Source organism: Maylandia zebra, linkage group LG9 (assembly GCF_041146795.1).
Source record: "Maylandia zebra isolate NMK-2024a linkage group LG9, Mzebra_GT3a, whole genome shotgun sequence".
In the NCBI taxonomy this organism is placed as follows: Eukaryota; Metazoa; Chordata; class Actinopteri; order Cichliformes; family Cichlidae; genus Maylandia; species Maylandia zebra.
In genome coordinates this window covers 26,103,640-26,126,452 of record NC_135175.1, presented here as the reverse complement: position 1 = coordinate 26,126,452, position 22,813 = coordinate 26,103,640, and the positions used below count along the sequence as shown (strand labels likewise).

The following is a 22,813-nucleotide window of genomic DNA, read 5'->3' as shown; positions in this document are numbered from 1 at the left end:
TGAACTCAAAGGCCGGTCTTTATTAACAGGAACATAAGAAGTCATACAAAACTATACTGGGAGCAACTAAAAGCTGAGGCGCTGGGAAGACACGGAAAATGCACACAACCTAGAGGGACGACGCAACACAGAACAAAGGGACACTCTGACATAAATACACAGAAGGTAACGAGGGAAGTGGGAACACACGGGGAACACAGCTGAAGACAATTACTCATGGCCGAGCAGGGAGGACACGAAACTGACGATACTGACACCAAGATGTGGACCTTAAACACAACACAGTACACAGAGATGAGCACGGAGAGAGAGAGGCAGAGAGAGAGGCAGAGAAGAAGGATGAATACGAGGGGATGAGGAGAACACAGAACACATAGGATGGGAACACGGTACCAGAGCAAACACCACTATAAAAACATGGACACAGGAGGAATCCAAATACCAAACCAAACAATCCAATGGACATAAGAAACAAAATACAAAGCTACAGAAAAACTAAGAACACTGGGTCAAAATGACCCAGGACCATGACAGTTATATTATTTTTGTCCATTCTTGGTGGAGGACAAAACACGCCTATAAGTAAATATTGACTGACTACAACTTGGATGCCCTGATACTGCCTGATCAGAAGGTGACTGCTTCCAAAAAATATAACTATAACAGCTTCACGGGATAAACAAAAATATGACGTGCTCTGTTCCCCCCACATCGCCAATAAAAACAAAAATGTAAGCTTTAAGAAGAAATAGTTCATCACTGGTTTTGAGGAGAAAGAAGATGCAAGCTCCAGTCTTGGTCACTGCATCCTGACCGCTGATCAGCTGAATAAGACAACAAGATTGATGATATTGTGCAACATGGCAGGTCAGTCTTTCATGCCCTGGTCATTTAAATCACTGACACATTTAACATAGCCAACGTCTAGTGATTAATTATGCTCTCAAACTCCATTATAATAGAAAAAAATCATATCATGAAGTTTAAGTTATTCATGTTATTGAGCAGTGATAAACAAAATAAACAAAATGTATCAAACCGCCAGTATCTGTTTTTATATAAGGCTTGATCTTATCACTAAAGGAATGCGGGAGACTGACACTTTGATAAATACAGTTTCTTAGTCGGAAAATTTACTTCACAAAATGTCAAACTTTTTGTTCGAGTCAACTCTTAACACATCCATCATAGAGCAGGAGGCGGGGCACTCCCTGGACAGGTCGGCGTTCTATTGCTGAAGAGAGACAGATCACATTCACTCTCACATTCACACATAAGGCCAATTTAGACTCACCAGTAATCTAACATGGATTTGGACTGCATGTTCTTCATGAGTGCTTCTTGGACATCCACTCAGGAACAGGAGCGCTTGTTTAATAAATCAGATTAAAAGAGTGTGTCTTCCTCTCTTGCACCGTACCATGGTGTGAGTCTTGCTAAAGAGGGTCTGGGATTACAAACAGACTGGTCGGACTCCAAAGTAGAAGAGTCCAGTGAGCTCAGAGATCCTGTGGGAGACCCCGACCCTTCATATGCATAAATTTGAAGGTAGTCGAAAGGAGGAGCATAAGGATCTTGATCAGCTTCTGCCAGCCTGTCCAGAATAAACTGCCTGAAGACCTCGTCCTCCGGGCCAATGAGGTGCGACTCTCGGAGGGACATTCGTATGCTGGCCCTGACGTCTTCCCTTCGCATCCTCCTCTCCCTTCTCCTGGGGCGGGGACGCATTGGGACAGTAGGTTGGCAGAAGTCCAGCTCCACTCCTCCAACTCCTGATTCTCCATAATAAAACACCTTCTGCGACACAGTCTCAGGCAGCTCCAGCTCCTTCACCTCCACCTCACGTCCCTCCTGCTGTTTTCTCCTGTGTCTCCTCACCATCACCATTACGACTGACAGCACTGCAGACACAACACAGCAGGAGATCATTACAGTTAAACACCAGGGCATGAGCTTTGTTGTGAAAAAAAAAAAAAATCTACAGTGCCCGATGGAGCATGCATGCTGCGCACAAGCACACCGAAAAGTAATAGCTGCCAGATTTGTTTTTGTGGATGCAAGAAATCGAAATGATGGCAAATTAGGCAATACATTCTTTTTAGTTTTTTTTTTGTTTGTTTGGTTGTTTATTTTACTTCAGCTCACATACAAAGAAAGTGTTCCTTTATTTGCTCCATGTGGCACAGAATACTAAAACTCTTGTTATTTTGTTTCTGCCGGGTTTTCATCAGCTATTGTTCTCATCCAACAGAATGTTAGCATAGCAGGTTTTGTCATTAATCTTTCATGTGATGGGCACAGGGAGGACACAAAGCAGCCGAGGTCATAATAAAGCTCTTCACTATGCAAACCCATCAGTGTCCCAGGATGGCATTGCTACTGATGTATTGCAACCAATACGCACATTACCTGACATCATTGCTCTGCAAGCTTTCAGCATTTTAAAAGTGTGTGTTAAAGGCACGCTGGTGAGTCTTAAAAGGCAGATTCAAATGAAAGTGCAAATTTGTTAATGAAAAATCTTGCTATTTAACACACATTCGCATACTTGCCAAAGTGGTGTGAGCTGGAACTGCTTTAGCTCAACAGACCTGCTGGAAAACAGTGACTTATTTTAACGACAGTTTCAGTGAAGCTGACGTTATAAAACTCCAACATCTCGGGAGTTTGATTTACTGGTTTCCTTTTCCATAAGTAATACTGAATGAAAGAGCAATTACCAGTGAAATCCTCTCTGAATGTACTTTACAAATTTTACTAATTAACTCTTCCAGTGTATTTTTTTATTAAAGCAGTTTTTTTTTTTTTATTGAATATTCTTGTTTGATTCGACATCTTTTATTCCAGTCAGACTTTGTCGTGACGTCGTATCAAAACTGACGTCTTGCTTAAAAGTGGAAATTATAATTGGAAATACTTTAAAATGCTTCTACACTTTCTCCAAAACCCAGACAAAAAGGAGCTACAGTTAGGCAACAGTGTTGTAAAAAGTACCTTACTTTTTTCCTTTTTTCTTTGCATATTTGAAATACTTATGTCTCCATTAATTAAACAAATTTTAACATTAGACAAAAATAACCCACATAAATACAAAATTGTTAATGAACATGAGACATTTTTTTTTTATTAGTAGTATCCAAACCTACTTGATCCTGTGTCAAAAAGATTCGTGATAACTGGGAATGAGTCTTTCACATTGCTGCACAGGAATTTTGGTCCACATTGGTACATTTTAGGAAATTAACACCATGTTTAATGCCATGCCAAAAAAAATCTCAAATCAGTTTTAATTCTGGTCTTTAACTAGACCACTCCAAAACCTTCATTTTGTGTTTTTGTGTTTTTTAAGCCACTCAGAGATAGATGTGGAGGTATGTATTGGATCATTGTCCTGCTGCATAACCCGAGGGTGCTGGAGCTTCAGGGCAGAAACTGATGGCATTATCCTGGAAGATTTTCTGGTACAGAGCAGAATTCATTGTTCCACCAATTATAGCAAGTTGTCCAAGTCGTGGAAATGTCCCAAAATTTCAACTTTTGTCTCGTCAGTCCACAGAATATTTTTCCAAAAGTCTTGGGGATCATCAAGATGGTTTTTTTTGGCAAATATAAGAGGAGACTTTGTGTTCTTTTTGGTCAGTATTGGCTTTTACCTTAGAACTCTCACATGATACCATTATTATTCAGCTTTTTTGTTGTTGTTGAATCATGAACACTTACCTAACTGAGACAAGTGAGGCCTTCAATTCTTTAGATGTTTTTCTGGATTCTTTTCTGACCTCCTGGATGTTCATGCACTCTTGGTGTAATTTTGGTAGGCCAGCCACTCGTGGGAAGGTTAAACGCTGTGCCAAGATTTCTCTATTATTTGGATAATGGCTCTCATTATAGTTAAGAGTTCCATAGTCTTTGAAATGTCATTGTAAACCTTTCCAGACTGGTAGATGTCAATGAATTTGTTTCTCAGTGGTTTAATTTGATCATGGCATGATGTGTTGCTTTTTTGCAACATTTAGGCTACTTTACTTTTTCAACAGGTTCTGTTTAAGGGATTTCTTGATTCAACAGATCTGACAGCAATCAGCTGTGGTTGCGGCTACTGACATTGTGCTCTGCTTTCCAAAAATATGGTTAATCCTAGTTACTTCATGATTTAACAAGGAGGCAATTACTTTTTCAGGTTTGGATAGGATTTTCTAAACAAATTAAATTATCACTTTAAAACTGGATTTGGAGTTTGCTTGGGTTATCTTTTTCTAGTACTACAAAATTTGTTTGATCATTTGAAATATCCACTATTCAAAACTTAAACAGGATATGCAATGTGACAACATTATGCTTGCTTACCTGTGAGTGTGACCAGGCAGAACAGAATCCCTAACAAGGTTTGTAGGCTCACCCCCATGGAGAGAGCAAGGGCTTCCACCCCTCCTGTGGGACAATGACCTGCAGGCTGACAGCTGCACACACTAATGGTCAGAGTGCTAGTACCGGAGAGGGCTGGAGAGCCACTGTCTGCCACCACCACAGGCAAAAGGTACTGGGTTCGATCCTTACGGGTGAAAGTACTCCGGCGTGCCACGATTCCAGCTGTGTTGTCTAAAAGGTATGCCAAATGTTAGAGATGCCCTTTTCAGCATTCTTTAAAAAAAACATGAGAAATCCCAATGTGAATGCTGATGTGTCTAGACCAGGGCTGCCCAATCCCAGTCCTCGAGAGCTACTATCCTGCAGCTTTTAGATGCATCCCAACTCCAACACAGCTGAATCAAATGGTTTGATTACCTCTTCAGCATGCCATTGTGTTTGGCAAAGGCCTGATAACAAGCCATTCATTTGATTTGGGTGTGTGGGAACAAGGATGCATCTAAAAGCTGCAGGACGGTAGCTCTCGAGGACCGGGATTGGGCACCCCTGGTCTAGACAATACAAGGAGAAAAACCTGTGAAGTGACAAACTTAATGCAATTTAAAATAAAAACCAGGCTCTCTAAAAAGCCCTGCGCCTTGTCAAATCAATTTCTGGTCAATGTATAAAAGTAAATTTGGAAAATGAATTTAACTTCTGAGTGTGCCTGTAAGACTTCATGAAGGCACTGAACAAAAAACTTCTTTGGAGTCAAATAAGCCTTGTGGCATATGGAAATGTGTTTTATTAAACTTGTTTCTTGATTCATTATTCATTTCCTGGTTGCTGACTGGACTGCTGTGCTTGAGTGGCTAACCACCCATACGCTGCACCTGCATATATTTCATTCTAACTTACTCAACACATTCAAACATGCTCTATACTTTAACAATGATGTCTCTTCAATTTTCTGCCCATTTTCATTATAAACCCTAAAAAAGGGTTGAGTGCACTCTAAGCCAAACACCTCAATTTGCTCACTCAAAAGGCAGTCAGCCACACAAAAAGTAGAACCTACAGAAGGATTTTCCTCCCAGAATATTCCAGGATGCATTTATTTATTTTTTCTTTAATCAAAAAAATATCGCTGTTATTTTGTCCTTAGCCTAAAATCATTGCAGGTTATGACTTAGCTGTTGTTCATTGCTTTTCTGGCAGGAACCATATGGGATACCGTGGCTTCTTCTGGTTTCGAGTTCATTTTTGCTCCACAGCCTAAAGCATCTGATGGAAAATGTCAGTGATTTGCAGGATGACATTTTTTGGAGCAAGAAGTATAATTATACAAATTTAGTTTATGCTGAGGGTCTCACTGCAATAGCCCTGAGTCAGTCAGCAGCTGGTTCGTTGCACTTGGAGGGAAAACAAGTCACACTGTGACCGATTACATTGTTAGACTGACATCACATTAATCTCTGTATTATTATTTTTCTAGTTTCTAGACTTTCTTTTAATCATTCACTGCACATGTTTTGAGGTGAATTTGGGGAAAATATGCCTGTTTTCTGAAAAAGAGCTAAGTGGGACTATAAGCAACACTCTCACTCACATATATGTCTATACAGAAAATATAAAGCTTTAGCCTCCACAGAGAAGCTTAGAAAATTGTGAGAAACAGGTGCAGCAGTGACTCTGATTCTTTCTCAAGCTTCTAAAACTCACAATTAGTCGTCGTCTTTCCAAAATGAATAATGGCATTACCTCATAGTAACATTCTGGCATGGATTGAATGAATTCAATAATACAGAGTAATAACTGCGCTTTAGAAGCTAACTGGCCAACTTTGTGAGTATGAAACAACACAGACGCTCTAAATGATTCCCTTGTTGTGAGTCGTTATGCTACTCTAAGAGCCTGTTTGATGTAACTCAATAGTTACTGAATGAGCATGGTATCTAGTAATTCTAAAGCAGACACATTTGTATGCATTTGTATATTATTGATTTGACTATAACCTTGATTATCTCTGATTGTGAAGTTTGGATTAATGCGCTTCTCGGGGACCATAGAAAAGTAGAAATGATGTCCTTCGACAGGGTCGTCTGGATCAACAGCACTGAGCAGCTGAATGAGCTGAGAGAACAAAAAACAGAAAAAACAGAAAAAACAAAGCTGCAAGAAGTGATGAAAGTAAGTAAGGAGGAATTGTATCCATCTTTTCATATATACATACAGATGTAGAGTGCTTAACAAATTTATCAGACCACCTATCATGGAAAAAAGAAAACATGGGCATTTTATAAATCTGTCAAAAATGTCATTGTTATTAATACGTGAAAAAAAAAGTTACCAAAAAAACCTGACTTCATATATTTATACCCAAATTTGAGCTACTGCACTGAAATTAATGAAGCATAACATTCAACCATTGTAACAAATTTCTGCTCAGGAATGCAATTAAATAACTGTAATTTGGCAACTTTATCAAAAATATTGTGGTTTGCTATTTTTATCTGCTTTATTTTGGAAAACAGTAAATGTGAAAATACGGGCATAACAAAAATAATGAATTTTTTAATATTTATTAAATAATTAGCATTAAAATTATCAATTTGATTAAAGAGCTTGCCCGTACTGGTGGAAACAAAAAAAATCATTTTGGTAATTGCCAGTCCTGGTAATTTTCGGCAGCTGTGGCATAAATGAACCTCATTAGATAATCTGTATCATCGTGCCATTTTAGGAAAGCCTGTTTTATTGTTGCTGAATGGAAACATCCTCTTTATACGGTGGCCCTGAGAGGCCAAACGGACTGCAACTTAAGAAAACACCAGCAATAAGAAAAACGCTGCAAAAGCACACAAAGCACAACAGAATTAGGAAACACGACAACAGAAAAAGGAAAAAATAGATTTCCAAAAGCACAAGCAAGTGTTTCTGGGGAGACAATAACCCAACGGACCAGTTGCAGGAACCAAAATATGCTAAGAATTGCGCTGGGAGACACTTAAAAGAAGTGGAGGATCTATCGCTTTTGTGAGGAAAGAAAAGATGAGAGGTAAGTGTGTTAGCCTAACTATTAGCCTAAAAATCCATCATCAGTATTATATGAATCATGATAAAACTGGTGTTTTCTTAAGTTGCAGTCCATTTGGCCTCTCAGGGCCACCGTATCTTTATTGTGATTTGGAATGTATAGCTTCAGAACTACATTACAGCATTATAGGAAAAAGATGTAGGAATGCAATTAATATAACAATTCTTTACCCAAGTTGAATTAATTCTAGTTCTCAACTTACATGGTGTGGTGACCTAATAAATTTGTTGAACACACACACACACACACACACACACACACACACACACACACACACACACACACACACAGTGGGGCAAAAAAGTATTTAGTCAGCCACCGATTGTGCAAGTTCCCCCACTTAAAATGATGACAGAGGTCAGTAATTTGCACCAGAGGTACACTTCAACTGTGAGAGACAGAATGTGAAAAAAAAAATCCACGAGTCCACATGGTAGGATTTGTAAAGAATTTATTCGTAAATCAGGGTGGAAAATAAGTATTTGGTCACCTCAAACAAGGAAAATCTCTGGCTCTCACAGACCTGTAACGTCTTCTGTAAGAAACTTTTCTGTCCCCCACTCGTTACCTGTATGAATGGCACCTGTTTGAACTCATCATCTGTATAAAAGACACCTGTCCACAGCCTCAAACAGTCAGACTCCAAACTCCGCCATGGCCAAGACCAAAGAGCTTTCGAAGGACACCAGGAAAAGTATTGTAGACCTGCACCAGACTGGGAAGAGTGAATCTACAATAGGCAAGCAGCTTGGTGTGAAAAAATCAACTGTGGGAGCAATCATCAGAAAATGGAAGACATACAAGACCACTGATAATCTCCCTCGATCTGGGGCTCCACGCAAGATCTCATCCCGTGGGGTCAAAATGATCATGAGAACGGTGAGCAAAGATCCCAGAACCACACGGGGGGACCTGGTGAATGACCTGCAGAGAGCTGGGACCAAAGTAACAAAGGTCACCATCAGTAACACACTACAACGGCAGGGAATCAAATCCCGCAGTGCCAGACGTGTTCCGCTGCTGAAGCCAGTGCATGTCCAGGCCCGTCTGAAGTTTGCCAGAGAGCACATGGATGATACAGCAGAGGATTGGGAGAATGTCATGTGGTCAGATGAAACCAAAGTAGAACTTTTTGGTCTAAACTCAACTCGTCGTGTTTGGAGGAAGAAGAATACTGAGTTGCATCCCAAGAACACCATACCTACTGTGAAGCATGGGGGTGGAAACATCATGCTATGGGGCTGTTTTTCTGCCAAGGGGACAGGACGACTGATCCGTGTTAAGGACAGAATGAATGGGGCCATGTATCGTGAGATTTTGAGCCAAAACCTCCTTCCATCAGTGAGAACTTTGAAGATGAAACGAGGCTGGGTCTTCCAACATGACAATGATCCAAAACACACCGCCCGGGCAACAAAGGAGTGGCTCCGTAAGAAGCATTTGAAAGTCCTGGAGTGGCCTAGCCAGTCTCCAGACCTCAACCCCATAGAAAATCTGTGGCGGGAGTTGAAAGTCCGTGTTGCTCGGCGACAGCCCCAAAACATCACTGCTCTCGAGAAGATCTGCATGGAGGAATGGGCCAAAATACCAGCTACTGTGTGTGCAAACCTGGTAAAGACCTATAGTAAACGTTTGACCTCTGTTATTGCCAACAAAGGTTATGTTACAAAGTATTGAGTTGTATTTTTGTTATTGACCAAATACTTATTTTCCACCCTGATTTACGAATAAATTCTTTACAAATCCTACCATGTGGATTCATGGATTTTTTTTTTCACATTCTGTCTCTCACAGTTGAAGTGTACCTCTGGTGCAAATTACTGACCTCTGTCATCATTTTAGGTGGGGGAACTTGCACAATCGGTGGCTGACTAAATACTTTTTTGCCCCACTGTATATATATATATAAGTTGAGAATCACAGTTCTGTTCTTTGTATTTTGCTTCCAAGGAGCCAGACTTATTTGTCAATTATTGAAGTTGGCTTTAGCAATAGTTCACAAGGCCTTCTTTCAGTAATTGTCTTTGGACACTGGCTGCTTTTTCACTCATTTACAATTCAATTTTAATTTATACAGCGCCAAATCACAACAACAGTTGCATCAAGGTACTTTATATTTTAAGGTAGACCCTAATTTCAATCCAGTTTTAACAGTCTTAACATTTACCTATGAATCATTCAAAAACCACAATATTGAAGGGATGAACCAATGTAGCTCTCATTTCTTTAATGAATCTAGGAAAAATGCCAAAGATAACACAGGTTGACATACATAGTATGTTTTGCACCAAAAATGTTGAGTTATCTGGATAATCGGACGGCATAAAAGTGGCAAGTCAAGAAAAACTATCTACAGAAAACCTTTCCCAATACTACTTAAAAAAAATAACAAGAAAGCTTGCCTCAGAAAGTTCAGTCTGTGTTGTGTCAATACAGCTATTTCCCATTTTCAAGTCTGGCTCTTTGGAACCAAAATGTAAAGAAGATCAATAGATAGATAGAAATACTATAGGACACAATATGACAACTTTTACAGTTCACATTCATGTATATTCAGCTTTCCACTCTGCAGTGTAGTAAATCGTGAACATCAGTGCATCATAATATACATACTTCTCCTGCCTGCGTCCCCTCACAGATATATGGCTGGTAATCTCTTGCAAGCCTTGGCACATTGTCGTTTATGTCCAGTACTTTGATGAACACCACCACAGAGGAGGATAAATGGTTCTGCGCTGCAGTAGTGAAGATAGACATTTGCTGGAGTCCACTGGGTCCATGTATCATAAATGCTTTGTAAAAGCTCTGTCAAAATAACACTTAAGACTGAGAAATGTTTCTGTTTTCTAGCTTTAGGAATGTGGGGGAAAAAACGGGCACCAGCATCACACTGCTTTCACCAAAACAAAATAAACGATTCAACAGTAAACAGTTATACCTATTATGGAAATTTAAGGCTCCAGTCTACACTAGCTGTTCCCAACATTTTTTTCTGAGGTGCACCCACTGGTCTGTGAGATGGAAACTGAACGACTAGTAGGTAGAAACGAAAATATATCAAATTTGACTTTTTCCTGCAAGCTTGTAATATCTCTACTCTTCAAAAGTTGTAGACTTTTGAGAGTGGAGATGTAATTGTTTTTCTTTCTTTTTTTCTTTTCTGCAAAAGAATGACAAAAATATGACATTATCTTTTACCACGAAGACAGCATGAAGATAGAATTTTAACACAAGACCAGCTGGATAAAATCAGTTACAAACAGGTTGCGGCGCCTAAAAATAATTTTAATTGCTTTGGTTGCCAGCATATTGCCGTTGTTGTGCATAACTTGCATGTCATTTACTTTGCTGTAGTGAAGCTTGAAAAAGTGTGAAGCAAAATGAAAATGCAGAACATTTACTTTTAAAGTTAATGTTGTGGCATCACCACTGCAATCAACACATTTCAAAATGTACTTTTTCAGGCTAACAGTCTTCACTTCCAATTTGCATCACTCATTTCTTGGTTTCACGACCACTTGGTGAGTAGTTTAACTACAGGTCACCGTGGCAATCCGCTATCTACCAAAGCCCTCAAAAGGAGGTTTTCAGCACACCACTGTATACCTCTTTGCGACCAGTTTCACGACAGCAACCTGTTGTCAACCAGTTGCAGAATACATACTTTTCTTCAGGCAGTAGTGGTCAGCAGATGGTGACGGACTCGTCTCTAAGCCTGTATGAATAGGACTTTACCAAATGATTTTACAGCGACCTCCAGCAACCACTCACAACTGGTCAGGGAATACACATTTGTCCTTACCCAACTGGTTTGCTGCCAGATGACAGTCTCTAGGCCTGTGTGACTGAGGCTAAATGACACACTCCATGAAGAAGTGGAATAACACACTCCATGAATATATCTCTCAGTCCTGACACTCTGGTGTCTAAGGAGTGACGGAGAGTCGATGAGTGAGTGGGTGAAGGAGAAGCTAAGATACTGTTGGGTTGTGATTTAACAAGAAACCTCTGTCCATCACATGACCTGCTGGCGATTAGTACATGGTAGCAGAAAACGAATGACTGAGTAAATGAATAAGGACACATTTTTAAAGTCAATGGAATTAAAAGTCAAGCTATTTATTTGTTGCTTTTAATTCCATATTTTAAACAACAATCCACTGTCCAGTGTTTGAAAACCCTGTTTGTGAATCTCTGCTATAGTAGATTTCTCATCAGCAAATTGCTTGAACATATTTTGCACACGTTTGGGAATAATTGTGCCATAAGTCAACCATTAACATTACCATACGCTCTTATAAAAAACATGAAACTCTCCTTACTTGTTTCCTTAGCTTCAACTGTCACATTGTGCCAGGCTGCAGTCTCTCTGTCCAAAGACTTAGCGACAGTTATCGTTCCATTGTTTGGGTCTATTTTAAAAGCTTTTGTGGTATCGCTCCTTTTGTCAACAGAGTATCTGGAAGAAAAATCATGGAGACATACCATTTAGAAGGAAAGGTTGTTTTCTGGGCAAACAAAACATTGCGATACCACAGGGAGATTAATTAGGCAAACTGCTCAATTTTTTAATCTGTTGACAGATATCCAACAAAGCAAGTACACACACGAGCTAGTCTGACACAGCGACAACAACACTGTGAAAACAAAGCACCTCATGCAGATGGCATTGTATTTTCACAGTTATTTAAAATGAATATTATTTTTAATCTGACCAAAGACATTTTCTGTTTTGACATAAGTGTATAAATAGAAGGTAAAAGCAGGTAGACATGGAAATTTGTAACCATGGAAAAAGAGACAAGCTTTTATGGCAATTAAATAATAGCTGCCTTGCATGATATTATGTTTTGTGGCATGTTTGCTGGTAATGGGTGACAAGTTGATCTACAATTTTTTGTCAAAATAATCGTCAGGCAGCATGAATGTAACTATCACAAGCAAACCAGACCATTTTTATTGTATACCACTTTCTCATCATCATTGGACTCTTAATAAAAAGTGATTAGAACAACCTGGTAAATTAGGATATCAGAGTAATGCAATCTTTCTGTGAGCTACTTTGCTGATAACAGCATGGGGAATTTGACCACAGCAACTTTAATCATATTTACTAGAACTGCGGAAACCACTAAAATGTCAGCCTGAATTTATTAATCAATGAGACACTGTCACCAAAGGGACAGTAATAGACGCTAGGCTGAAGATGATATGCAGCACCTGCCATTCTTAAGCTCTGCTGAGATGGACTACAGGCACCAGTAGTGCGGCTGTCTCCTTTGCAACGTGCCCCACTTGCAAATGACTGCAAATCTCAATTCCATATGCCACCTCGTATGGTGCTTTATTACATTCCCACGTCCTAGCAACGTTGCTTTGTGATAATACCACGGCAATAGATAGAAAAGCCTGTGAGGTTAAAAAAAAAAACTGTCATGATTTATTCAGCAGGGCTCATTTCCTACTAAAGTAATATGAGATAAATATGACCATGTACAGGGTATCCAGAGATCAAGGGTAAAAATGGATGCACCGAACCGGTAACACTATTTGAAATGAAATGATTTTTCACCCTGTGGAGGAAGCTGTCTAAAGATGCTCAGCCCATGCCAGCTTGGGTATCTACCTTATCATTATCGTACTGGTAGTCGGATGGCATATGCCATTCTTCCTGGTTTAGACAGTTCACATTACCTGATGGGATTGTTGACAGTGTCAGTGTCTCTAGCACTAACGCTGCCAACCACAGTTCCCACAGCTGCATTTTCAGGAAGTTTCCACTCGTAGACTGGCGAGAGGAAAACAGGTGGCTCATCCTCATCTTTCACAATGACTTTCACTGTCGTCCTATCAGTGAAGTCGTCCAAACTCAGAAAACGAGTGTCCACGTGGTCATTGACCGCCTCAGCGGTCATGTCGAAACGTCTCTTAACTTCAAAGTCCAAAGGCTGCGAAGGAAAGAAATACTCAACTTTTTATAGCTTGTATTAGAACAGAGGTTGTTACAAGAAGAATAAAAAAAACATAATTTATCACAATTAAATCAAACAGATACAACTTTTGAAAAACAAAGAAAGTTGTATGTAAAACAGATAATTTTTTCTGAGGAGAGCAGGACATGACTGCGACTGGATGTTGGACTTGTTTAGTTAGTGTCAATATGCTACCAGCTGTGAGTATGCACTTAAATAATGCTGCAGTTTTGATTAACATGCTGCTAGTAATAAGAAAACAGCATGCAAACCATTACCACTTTCCCAGGATGATTCAGAAACAGAGTCAATAATGTTTGTTATTTTATTTCATGATCACGGCATCTAAATTGAAATCTCCTGTTCTATAATTGAGAGAGGTATTGCATATAAGTGTGAAAAAGTAAAGTGAATAAGGTGAAATCATAAGTTCACCAACACCCAGACAGCAGTCTTCATTCTATATAAGTGTATTAACGGTATTCAGGAACTGATTTTTGTTATTAATTTGAACTAATTCGGTCAATAACTTTTCAATGTTCTCTGAATTAACCAATAGATTAATTGGCCTTGTGGTTGTGGTTTTGCAACAAGATGTGATTATTTCACTGAAAAATAAATAAATAAATAAACACACACACAGACAATATCACACAGGTTTGGACCACCCTTTGGCTTGGTTCTGTTGAAGCAGTTGCTGATCATTTGCACAGCATGCTTTGGCTGTCAATCACAGTCTGTCAATAGACACAGGAGTCTGACAGTTTGCAAAGGAGTGAAACATGACATTTAGCTTAACTATGAGCACTGACTGAAAACAGATTATAAGAAAAGTTAGGCTCGTGTATGTTTAGTGCAAATGCTTGGTTATACTGACACATGCCATTCATATATATGTACGTGTGTGTTGTTTGCTGTCCCTTCACATTTTCCTGCAACTGACTATAGTGATCCTTTTTGTTTTCGTGAGATATGAATACTTTAATGCAATTTCTGGTTCTTAATATTAATATGTAACACCAATCAATTTTGATTGTTATTAGAGCCACCTTAAGAAACAAAAATAGTCAAAAGACGTTTTTTATTATTCATATTGAGAATGAAGTTGAAATTTTGAGGATAAAGTTGAAACACTCTTTTGAGAATAAAGCGGAAATGTCGAGAATAAGGTCAACTCCCTTCATCCATCTCAATATGCATTCTTGTGTGTACTTGGGTTCTTCTGGACTTGAGAAATGTCATCAGCTGCAGCCCGATTGTCTGATACAGCATCATCCCTTCTGTACTGCACAAAGGTGTAACCATCAAAATCCTTCCATCTCACCATTTTTACCTATTTCACAATGCACAAATGAAGCCAAGTCTTCCAGGCTTGTTTACTCATCTACTAAGTCATCTACACAAGGCCTTTTGTAGAAGGTCCAGCAGCTGTACACTAATGACATTAGTGCCATTAGCTTAAATTTAAAACTTTATTCTCAATATTTCAATGTTTTATGTTATTGTGTTTTAACACAAAGTACTTTCAAGTACTGCTGTACCCAAATGCCCAACCCAGAGAAGGACTTGTGGCTAGACAAACACACAGACACACACACAAATCTTGGGTTAGTTGTTTGGTTTAGCCTCTCCAAAACAACAGCCATTTCTTCTTTTTTTGTAGAAAGCATATCTGAATAGAAGCTCAGGGTTTCCTGTGCCATGCAAAGATCATTGAGTATAGCTGGTAGTTTTGAGATTGTTGTTCAACAAATGCAATCTACCCTTTACTCTCCACTTGAACTGTTTAACTGTATGTAACCAAAGCTTGCTTAAAAGTGACTGGTAAATTTAGATTATTTGCAGACTTCAAACAGAAACCAGAATGTTTCAAGTACCAACCTGCTCTGCCGATTTTACATTTTCATACGCAGCTATAGATTTATAGAATGCGCACACACACACACACACACACACACGCACAGATATTCACAGAGAATCTAAATATTCGAGGTAGATATTGTAAAGGGATTCACCTTGGCCAGTAGAATCACTCCCTCTTGTGTTACTGGGTCTGTTTTAATGATAAAAGTGCTTTCTTCCAGTTCACCCTCCAGACTGTAGGTCATTTTGGCATTGATGCCAGTGTCTCCATCCTCTGCCATGATTCTGCCTACTGTGGTGCCGATGGCTGCGTTTTCGGGGACAGCAAAGGTGTAAAGGTCTGAAGAAACAAGAATATTTTCTATGAATCATTTTGATGCCATTGGGCTCAGAAGATGAACCTTGGAACAGGATATTAAAAGGAATACAAAATTTAGTTGATACCAAACTGGTACTTGTGCTGTCTGCAATGACACTTTGAAAAGTTGCTAAATTTGGAGCAAAAAACAACAAATGAAAAAGTTTCTCCACCCGAACACAGTATACAGAACTTGACAGTAACTTGTTAATAGCTAGTCAAGAGAGGCTGCTTGTCTATAAAGTGATAAGAAGGAAGAACATTGCGGTGGAGGGTCAATTTGTGTGAGTCAAAGATAAGTTGTGGCAACACATAATCCCAGCCTAACTGTAATAAGAAGATGAGAAAATGTGATTGTGTCTTTGAGCAACTCCATTTGGATGGCTGCCACAACTGGGTGGAACTCGACACTCGACAGGAAACCAGCTGCTTGTGAAGAAAAAAAAAAACTGTGCCGATAATAATTTGCAATTACGTGACAAAACACAGGACATGGTTCAAAGCAAAGTGTGGCCATACAATATTTAAAAGGCCTTTTGACTGAACATAAAATCCATGGGACACATTCAATGAATGTGAATGTGACATTAATAGTTAAAGGTATCATTCTTGCTGTCTCAGTCCTACAGAATTGATTTCTTCCCACGGCATTCATTTAGTGGGGTTTATCACTGGGAAAGCTAGGTTTGCTTCCAAAGGTCATGACAAATGTCCTCTCGTGTGTGAATGATTAAATTCATCCAGTGTATGGAACATGTACACAAGCGCAAAATGAGCAAAACATCCCAATCGCCTTTGCTGTCTCCTTCACTCTCTCTCATTCGTCTCTCAAGCCTGCCATCTTTTAATTTTGGCTGCTGGCTGAATAACAGACAGCTGAATGCAGCACAAACCACCCACCCGAGCCGGAGAAGTGTGATCAAATAAATAGCTCATAGGTATAATATTAAACATGTCCTCACAGACTGCAGTGCTTTGTACTCTTTCATTGATTCCCTCACTGTGTATGGCCCAATGTTTGCATCACTGTGAGTCATATCTGTGACTCACGCTGCTGGAATGTGGGTCCATTGTCATTGACATCAGTCAAGCTGACCGTAACCGTAGTGGAAGAGGAATAACCGCCGCTGAGACCCAGCATATCCTTCACCTGCACCACCACCTGGTACTGCTCTCTGGCTTCACGGTCCATATTTTGCCAAGATGTTACAATAATCCCTGCAGGTAGATAAGACAGGGAGAGAGGAGGAGGGGGCCAAGAGGAGTCTTTGGTTCATTAAGACAGCATTAAATATATCTGTGGGTGATTTTTTTTGCTTTGTTTTGTTTTTTTTACAATCAACTGTAAGTAAACAAACTTTGCCTGAAGTTGCACTTGAGCGCGCTGTGCAAAATGTGCAGTAAAACTGCATCACAATAAATGTCCAGTCTTCAAATTTAATCAGCACAAAAAGGAATATTAAGAGGGCTTTCAGATGACTTAATGCTTCCTCTGTCTGGGCAAACTGGAAGATGAGGGCAACAGTAAACAGTAAACAATTTAAATCAAACAAATTAGATTGACCCGACAAATTTATAGGCCATTTGTGGATTTGAATTTATCTCAATATCATGTTCACTGAATCTTGTGTTGAAATGACGTAAACATTTTCATATTCTCCATTTTTACTATGAAAAGATCAAACATGCTCTGTGAAGTTGGATGGAGTTAAACAAAAAAATATATATATATATACATATATATATATATATCAAGTCAAGTCAAGTATTTATTTATTGTCATTGTCAAAGAACAATGAAATTGCGTTTGGGGCTTCCGTACAACCCGTAAAGAAAAAAAAAAAAAATACCCCTTAAAACCCAAGTGTAAATATTTAACCCAGTGTGACTTCAGTGCAATGAGACAATCCTTAGCAACAACATGAGAACAATATTCAATTGAACTAACAATTTGCTTTCTAAAAAGTCATATTTGGACTTTTGCATAGTGCAGTAATTTGCATTAAAATATTTTATTCCATGCCGGTGATGCCCTCCCCCAACTTATTACAGTTAAGGTCAATAACATGTGTGGGAAGTGCTGTAACTGACCTCGGATTTACACAAGAAAATAGCGAGGATGCATGTGGGCATTAGTAAAATCCATTGTCTGTCACAGGATGAACTTGTCTAGCTGGCCTCAAAAGTAGCTAAATCTGTCAATAGTTCTTTTAGGCTCCAGTCATTCTAGGGAAAAAGTGGTTGTATATGATGAAAATTAGTGCGACTGTGAATGTGACGTATGATCTTCTTGCCTTTTAAATGGTTGCTTCGAAGACAGAGACCAGCTCTAAGACCACTTAGAGTTAGCTGCCATCTTCAAACTGGTGTTAGCAAGTCAAGATGGTGATAAAACATGCCGAAATGGCACTGAGACAGAATCCGTCTGCTATCAGTTTTTGACTGAATCAAGTCTGTGAATCAAGTCTGAATCATGTAAGTGCCAACTTGCATCAAGTTGGCACTTACATGCAGTCTGTTTGAGAAAATACCCCGATTAACTGTGATAAATCTCAAATCTGTTGCTATCTGTATCAGACGGGAAGTGCTGTACCAAAGTCAGGGGAGGACGTGCCACAAGGAGACTGCATAGAATCCACACATCTACACATCAGGCACATTCTCTCAAATCTAAAAGGGTCAGTTTTTTAATTTATACTAGAGATGGCACAATACCACTTTTTTATGTCCGATACCGATACCGATATCATAAATTTGGATATCTGCCGATACCGATATGAATCCGATATAGTGTTTTTTAATCAACAAAACTTTTTTTTAAATATCTTGCTGCATTTTGTATAAGTTCATACTCAAGTTTAAAACAACAACTACACTAAAGCTATTCTGTTATACCTGTATGCAAAAATTTTTTTTTCATAGTTCAGCAATACTGATCAATCTAATAAACTTAAACCTACACCATCCTCCCTATTCTGGTATTTTAAAGAGTACTTAGCGTAAATATTAAGCAACCTAACTAATAGGGTTCCAACTCCCAGCAACAACAAAAATAAATAAATAAAAAATAGGGAACCACCCCTCACGCTCCACCTCATGATGCTTAATCGACGTAATCAACCTTAATTTGATGCAGTGTGAAAAAAAATGCACAGAAATCAATTATTTTTCAAGAAATATTAAATAGATTCAACATCTTTCTTCAACAAAATTGCAGACTGCACAGATGGTACCTTCCCAAAGGAAAAAGTACTATAGCTTACTAGGGTATATATATTAGACTTAATAGTCACTATATACAGTAATTGACTTCTATTCATTTTACATCAAATTAAAACTTTGGGTGTCAGATAATTATTTATTAAAAGCTCGACATTTTAAATGAGAATAAGAAAGAAAAGTATGTCTTTGTGCCCCCTTTTCCCTGTTCATGCCCTATCGGCCCCCCTGGCTAAACTTTGCTAGATCCGCCCCTGCACAGTTACCAGCGTCAGCTACGTAGAAAAAGATCCTGGTGTAGAAAGTAATATTAAATAAATTCTAACAACAGCTGATCAAGCTTAAACGTGCTGCTGTTGTTCAGCCGCTGGTTTCCTCTTTCTGGTGCAAAGTGGGCCAAAAACAAACCAGAGAGACGGACTCGCGACAGAAAAGCCGATCAGCTGATCATTAAGCAGTTTCATGATTGAAGTAGCAGCAGGAGAGGCAGTCGCTCCATATATCGCTTGTTAAGCTTAACGCAGGAATGCTTTACAAACATTCAGAGATGGACTTACACACTTGCTTTACTTCTCTCGGGGATAACTTTGTCGGAGATGAAATGCCGGGTTGCTAGCGAAGCTCCACATGCTATCCAGACCACCGACAGGTCCCGCATGCCACAGCTGCACTATCACGTGATGCATACTGCTCCGCTAACGTTCTGAGGCGAGTTACGGCGCGTTGCAAGTTTTGTGAGGTGCTTTCGTGATATTTAATGGATCGGATTACATTTTTTATTTTTCTCCGATATCCGATCCAGTAATTTAGGTCAGTATCGGACCGATACCGATACGTAATATCGGATCGGTCCATCTCTAATTTATACATTTCTAAACAAATGGAGGCAGCTAGTTGATTTTAATAATTACCCACATTCTCCCAAGAACAGCACAAATTTGTGGTTCAAAGCTAAGGGAGAAGGTAATAGCTGCATTTTCTAAGACAAAGAACTAAGTAAAAAGCAAGAGGACCACTTTGACCCATCTCTCCTTGCTAATTAGTCGCTGAGTCCAATAACTATTTTGACAACTATCACATATATAAAACACGCTTGTCAGAGTTAAATTTAGCTTAGTTTACAGTAAATAGGCTACTACAAACTAAAGTAACTCACGCTTGTGTGTTTTATTATTTGATGGAGCAGATGAGTTCTGCTCATCGGGGGAGACTGATTGCAACCTGCTGGCAGTCTATCAGTGTTTATAAATTGGATGGTGATTTATTACAAACCATTGACAATCTCTTTGAGAGTATTTAGAGTTGTTCTTGATCTGAGTTGGACTAAGAGAGCTCGCCTCCCACCAGGCGCCTGTTGCAACCATTGCCTTGTGAACGAAAGTGGTTACTGCAACTACTAGCAATTGGTCCCAGACGGCAAAACAAATGCAGCACAATTACTGCCAATCATCAGTTTCCTGGTTGCACAGTTTGCTGTCCAATTTTACTCGACTGTGACTGAAGCCTTAGAGATACATTTACCAAGTAAGTTTATGTAATCTTATAATTAAAAAGAAATGTTAAACTTGCCAAAAGTGAAGATCGGACATTTTCCTGATTAAACACAATGGCTAGTTTAAACTAAAACACTTTATATCTGTCAGCATCATGTACCGGTCTTTGGCTCCACAGAGAAGTAAGGTTCCCCCTGCAGGATGGAGTAGATGAGCTTGGCGTTGTTTCCAAACATGGGATCATCAGCATCTGTGGCTGTCACCTGTGCCACTGTGGTCCCTGTGGGGGGGGGGATCAGATCACACAGTCAGAGTTAGCTCAGGCAGCAGTTCCAGTCGATGGGGAAATAAAGTGATTATAGTATAGTCCCGCAGGGTCTGTCTGACTGGCTCCAGGGGGGAGTAGTGGAAATGGAAGAGGGTGGATAGTTGAGGTAGGGTTAGAGGAGGGATGTTGACTAAGGCAAAAGGGTTGATAAGGTGGGGGCGGCAAAGCAGCCTTGGCCTTTCACCACTCGGTAAGGCGGTGCAGGTGTGCGTGACAGCCTCTCCAGCCCTATTGTGACATCTCACTCTCCACGTGCCGCTTGTTTTCTCTCCTTCGTTCTCATTCACCTTTATCTGTCCATCTTTCACACTTACTCGCATTTTCTCCATTGACCATATCCTTGTCCTTGCTTTGCTTTTTACAGTATATTTTGCTCCCTCAGCCCTCTTCCCTATCTAGTTCTTTCTTCCCACAGAGCACTCTGTCTTTCACACAGTCAGGGATTTACCGCAGCATTTCTTATTTTACAATGCCCTCACTCCAACCTCTCACTTTCTCTTTCTGAGTCAAATGCATTATGATTTATTACGAGCTAGATATTATGCTGCTAAAGCAGATTACATATAAATTGAAATGGTAATGTCTGTGGTATGAAAGGGCAGTGGTTATAATAACATTATTTAAGAAATTTATCCATAAAGGCATTGGAGCTATCATACAGAATCCAATATTTTTAACTTCCTGAATAGGGACAGATGACAGACATTCATATAACCTTTTGTTCATTGTCTTCAGTCAATATTTCATTTAAGAAAATTTATTTCAGTAGCATGTCAGTTTTTATCAATACGACAGAAAAAAGTTTATTTGCAAATAAATTACTCCTTTTTGTGACTTATATTTTAAATACAAAAGACGGATCCTTACAGATCTAGGCATCATGTCCTATTAATACCAGAAATTGTACAAAATAATTTGGAGGGAGCAGTGAAGAAGAGTGATTGACATAAAAGGTAAAAATGCTTTGAGCTGTCAGTAAGAGCAAGACCTGTATAGTATAAGTATGAAATAATTATTTCCCCATTTTAAGAAAGAAATTTAGAAAATTTCTACTATAATACTGATTATTAATCTAAACTCAAGTGAAAAATGCTAATGACTTCTTGCTCTTGTTGATATTCTTAAAAGGAAGGCTGATTAGTGGGTTAAAGATTTACAACTCATTGTGACAGAACAGCCTCCTAAGTATTTCTCTCCTAAGTTCAACAGGCAGCGATTGCAATAACGTGGCTCTGTAAGTATTAAGAGTCCTTAATACTTACGGAAAGGTTTTGAACTACAGCCCATTCATTCTTGACTGTTTCTAGGAAGTGCCATCTAGCAAAGTGGAAGCTTAGAAATTCTCTTATAAGAGTCAATAAAAAGTACATGTATGTTGAATATTGCTATTACCGCTAATATTACTAATACTTATTTACACATTAAGTAGTAAAAGCTGAGATTTAGATTTAGAGACTCTCTACTGCTGATGGTAATTTTGGTCCTAAACTATTGAATTTAAAAAAAGGCTAGACCTGGACAAAGACGTGTTTAAATTGTAATGCCAACATGCCAGTACGAGCATGCTAATGCCACAAGATTAGCTTGCTAACACTAGATCAGAATGTGAAAAGTGTTCTAACAAGCACACCATTAACAAAGCATAACCAAGGCTGTTAGAAATGACCTTTTAAAATGTAGTTAGTGTCTGTGTTTTCAACATTTCATAAAGGGACTTTTTCACTTTTTTTCACACATACCAATTGGACACATCTCAGGAATGCTGGACACATATGGCTCATTCTGGAACTGGGGGACATTGTCATTAATGTCCTGCACTGTGATGATGAACTCTGACTGGGGCTCCTCTGGTTCGTTGGACCATCTATTGATGGCCTGGGCTTGGAGCACATAGAACGCCTTTTCCTCACGGTCAAGCTTCTTCAGTGTCCGGATTTCCCCAGTATACTCGTTTATTTCAAACACATCTCCAGCACCTTCCCCTGATAATATGTACTTGATGGAAGACTCACCTTGATCAGAATCAGATTTGAGCTACAAAAAGAAAAGGAAGGTATATTAATGTTTTGTTTTTGTTTTTTTAAATTTTGCATATTTTCTCGAGGTAACTAGAAAGCATGCATTTTCAAAGGGAAG

At 39.1% G+C, this 22,813-nt stretch overlaps 1 protein-coding gene across 3 annotated transcripts in view; it reads right to left on the bottom strand.

Moving 5' to 3' along the window:
- Positions 1–22,813, bottom strand: part of cdh19 (cadherin 19, type 2) — a 29,589-nt gene continuing 6,776 nt past the window's right edge. For 2 of the 3 annotated variants that reach the window (XM_012919300.4, XM_004551926.5), the window contains 10 exons: positions 22,417–22,711; positions 20,510–20,629; positions 16,688–16,855; positions 15,432–15,619; positions 13,139–13,392; positions 11,767–11,903; positions 10,058–10,179; positions 6,363–6,480; positions 4,348–4,599; positions 1–1,901 (listed from right to left, as the gene is read on the bottom strand). In XM_012919300.4, the coding sequence (XP_012774754.1) occupies positions 1,387–1,901; positions 4,348–4,599; positions 6,363–6,480; positions 10,058–10,179; positions 11,767–11,903; positions 13,139–13,392; positions 15,432–15,619; positions 16,688–16,855; positions 20,510–20,629; positions 22,417–22,711 (2,169 nt within the window). In that variant the 3' untranslated portion in view covers positions 1–1,386. The remainder of the gene's footprint in view (positions 1,902–4,347; positions 4,600–6,362; positions 6,481–10,057; positions 10,180–11,766; positions 11,904–13,138; positions 13,393–15,431; positions 15,620–16,687; positions 16,856–20,509; positions 20,630–22,416; positions 22,712–22,813) is intronic. The other variant, XR_191212.5, reaches the window with a different exon arrangement.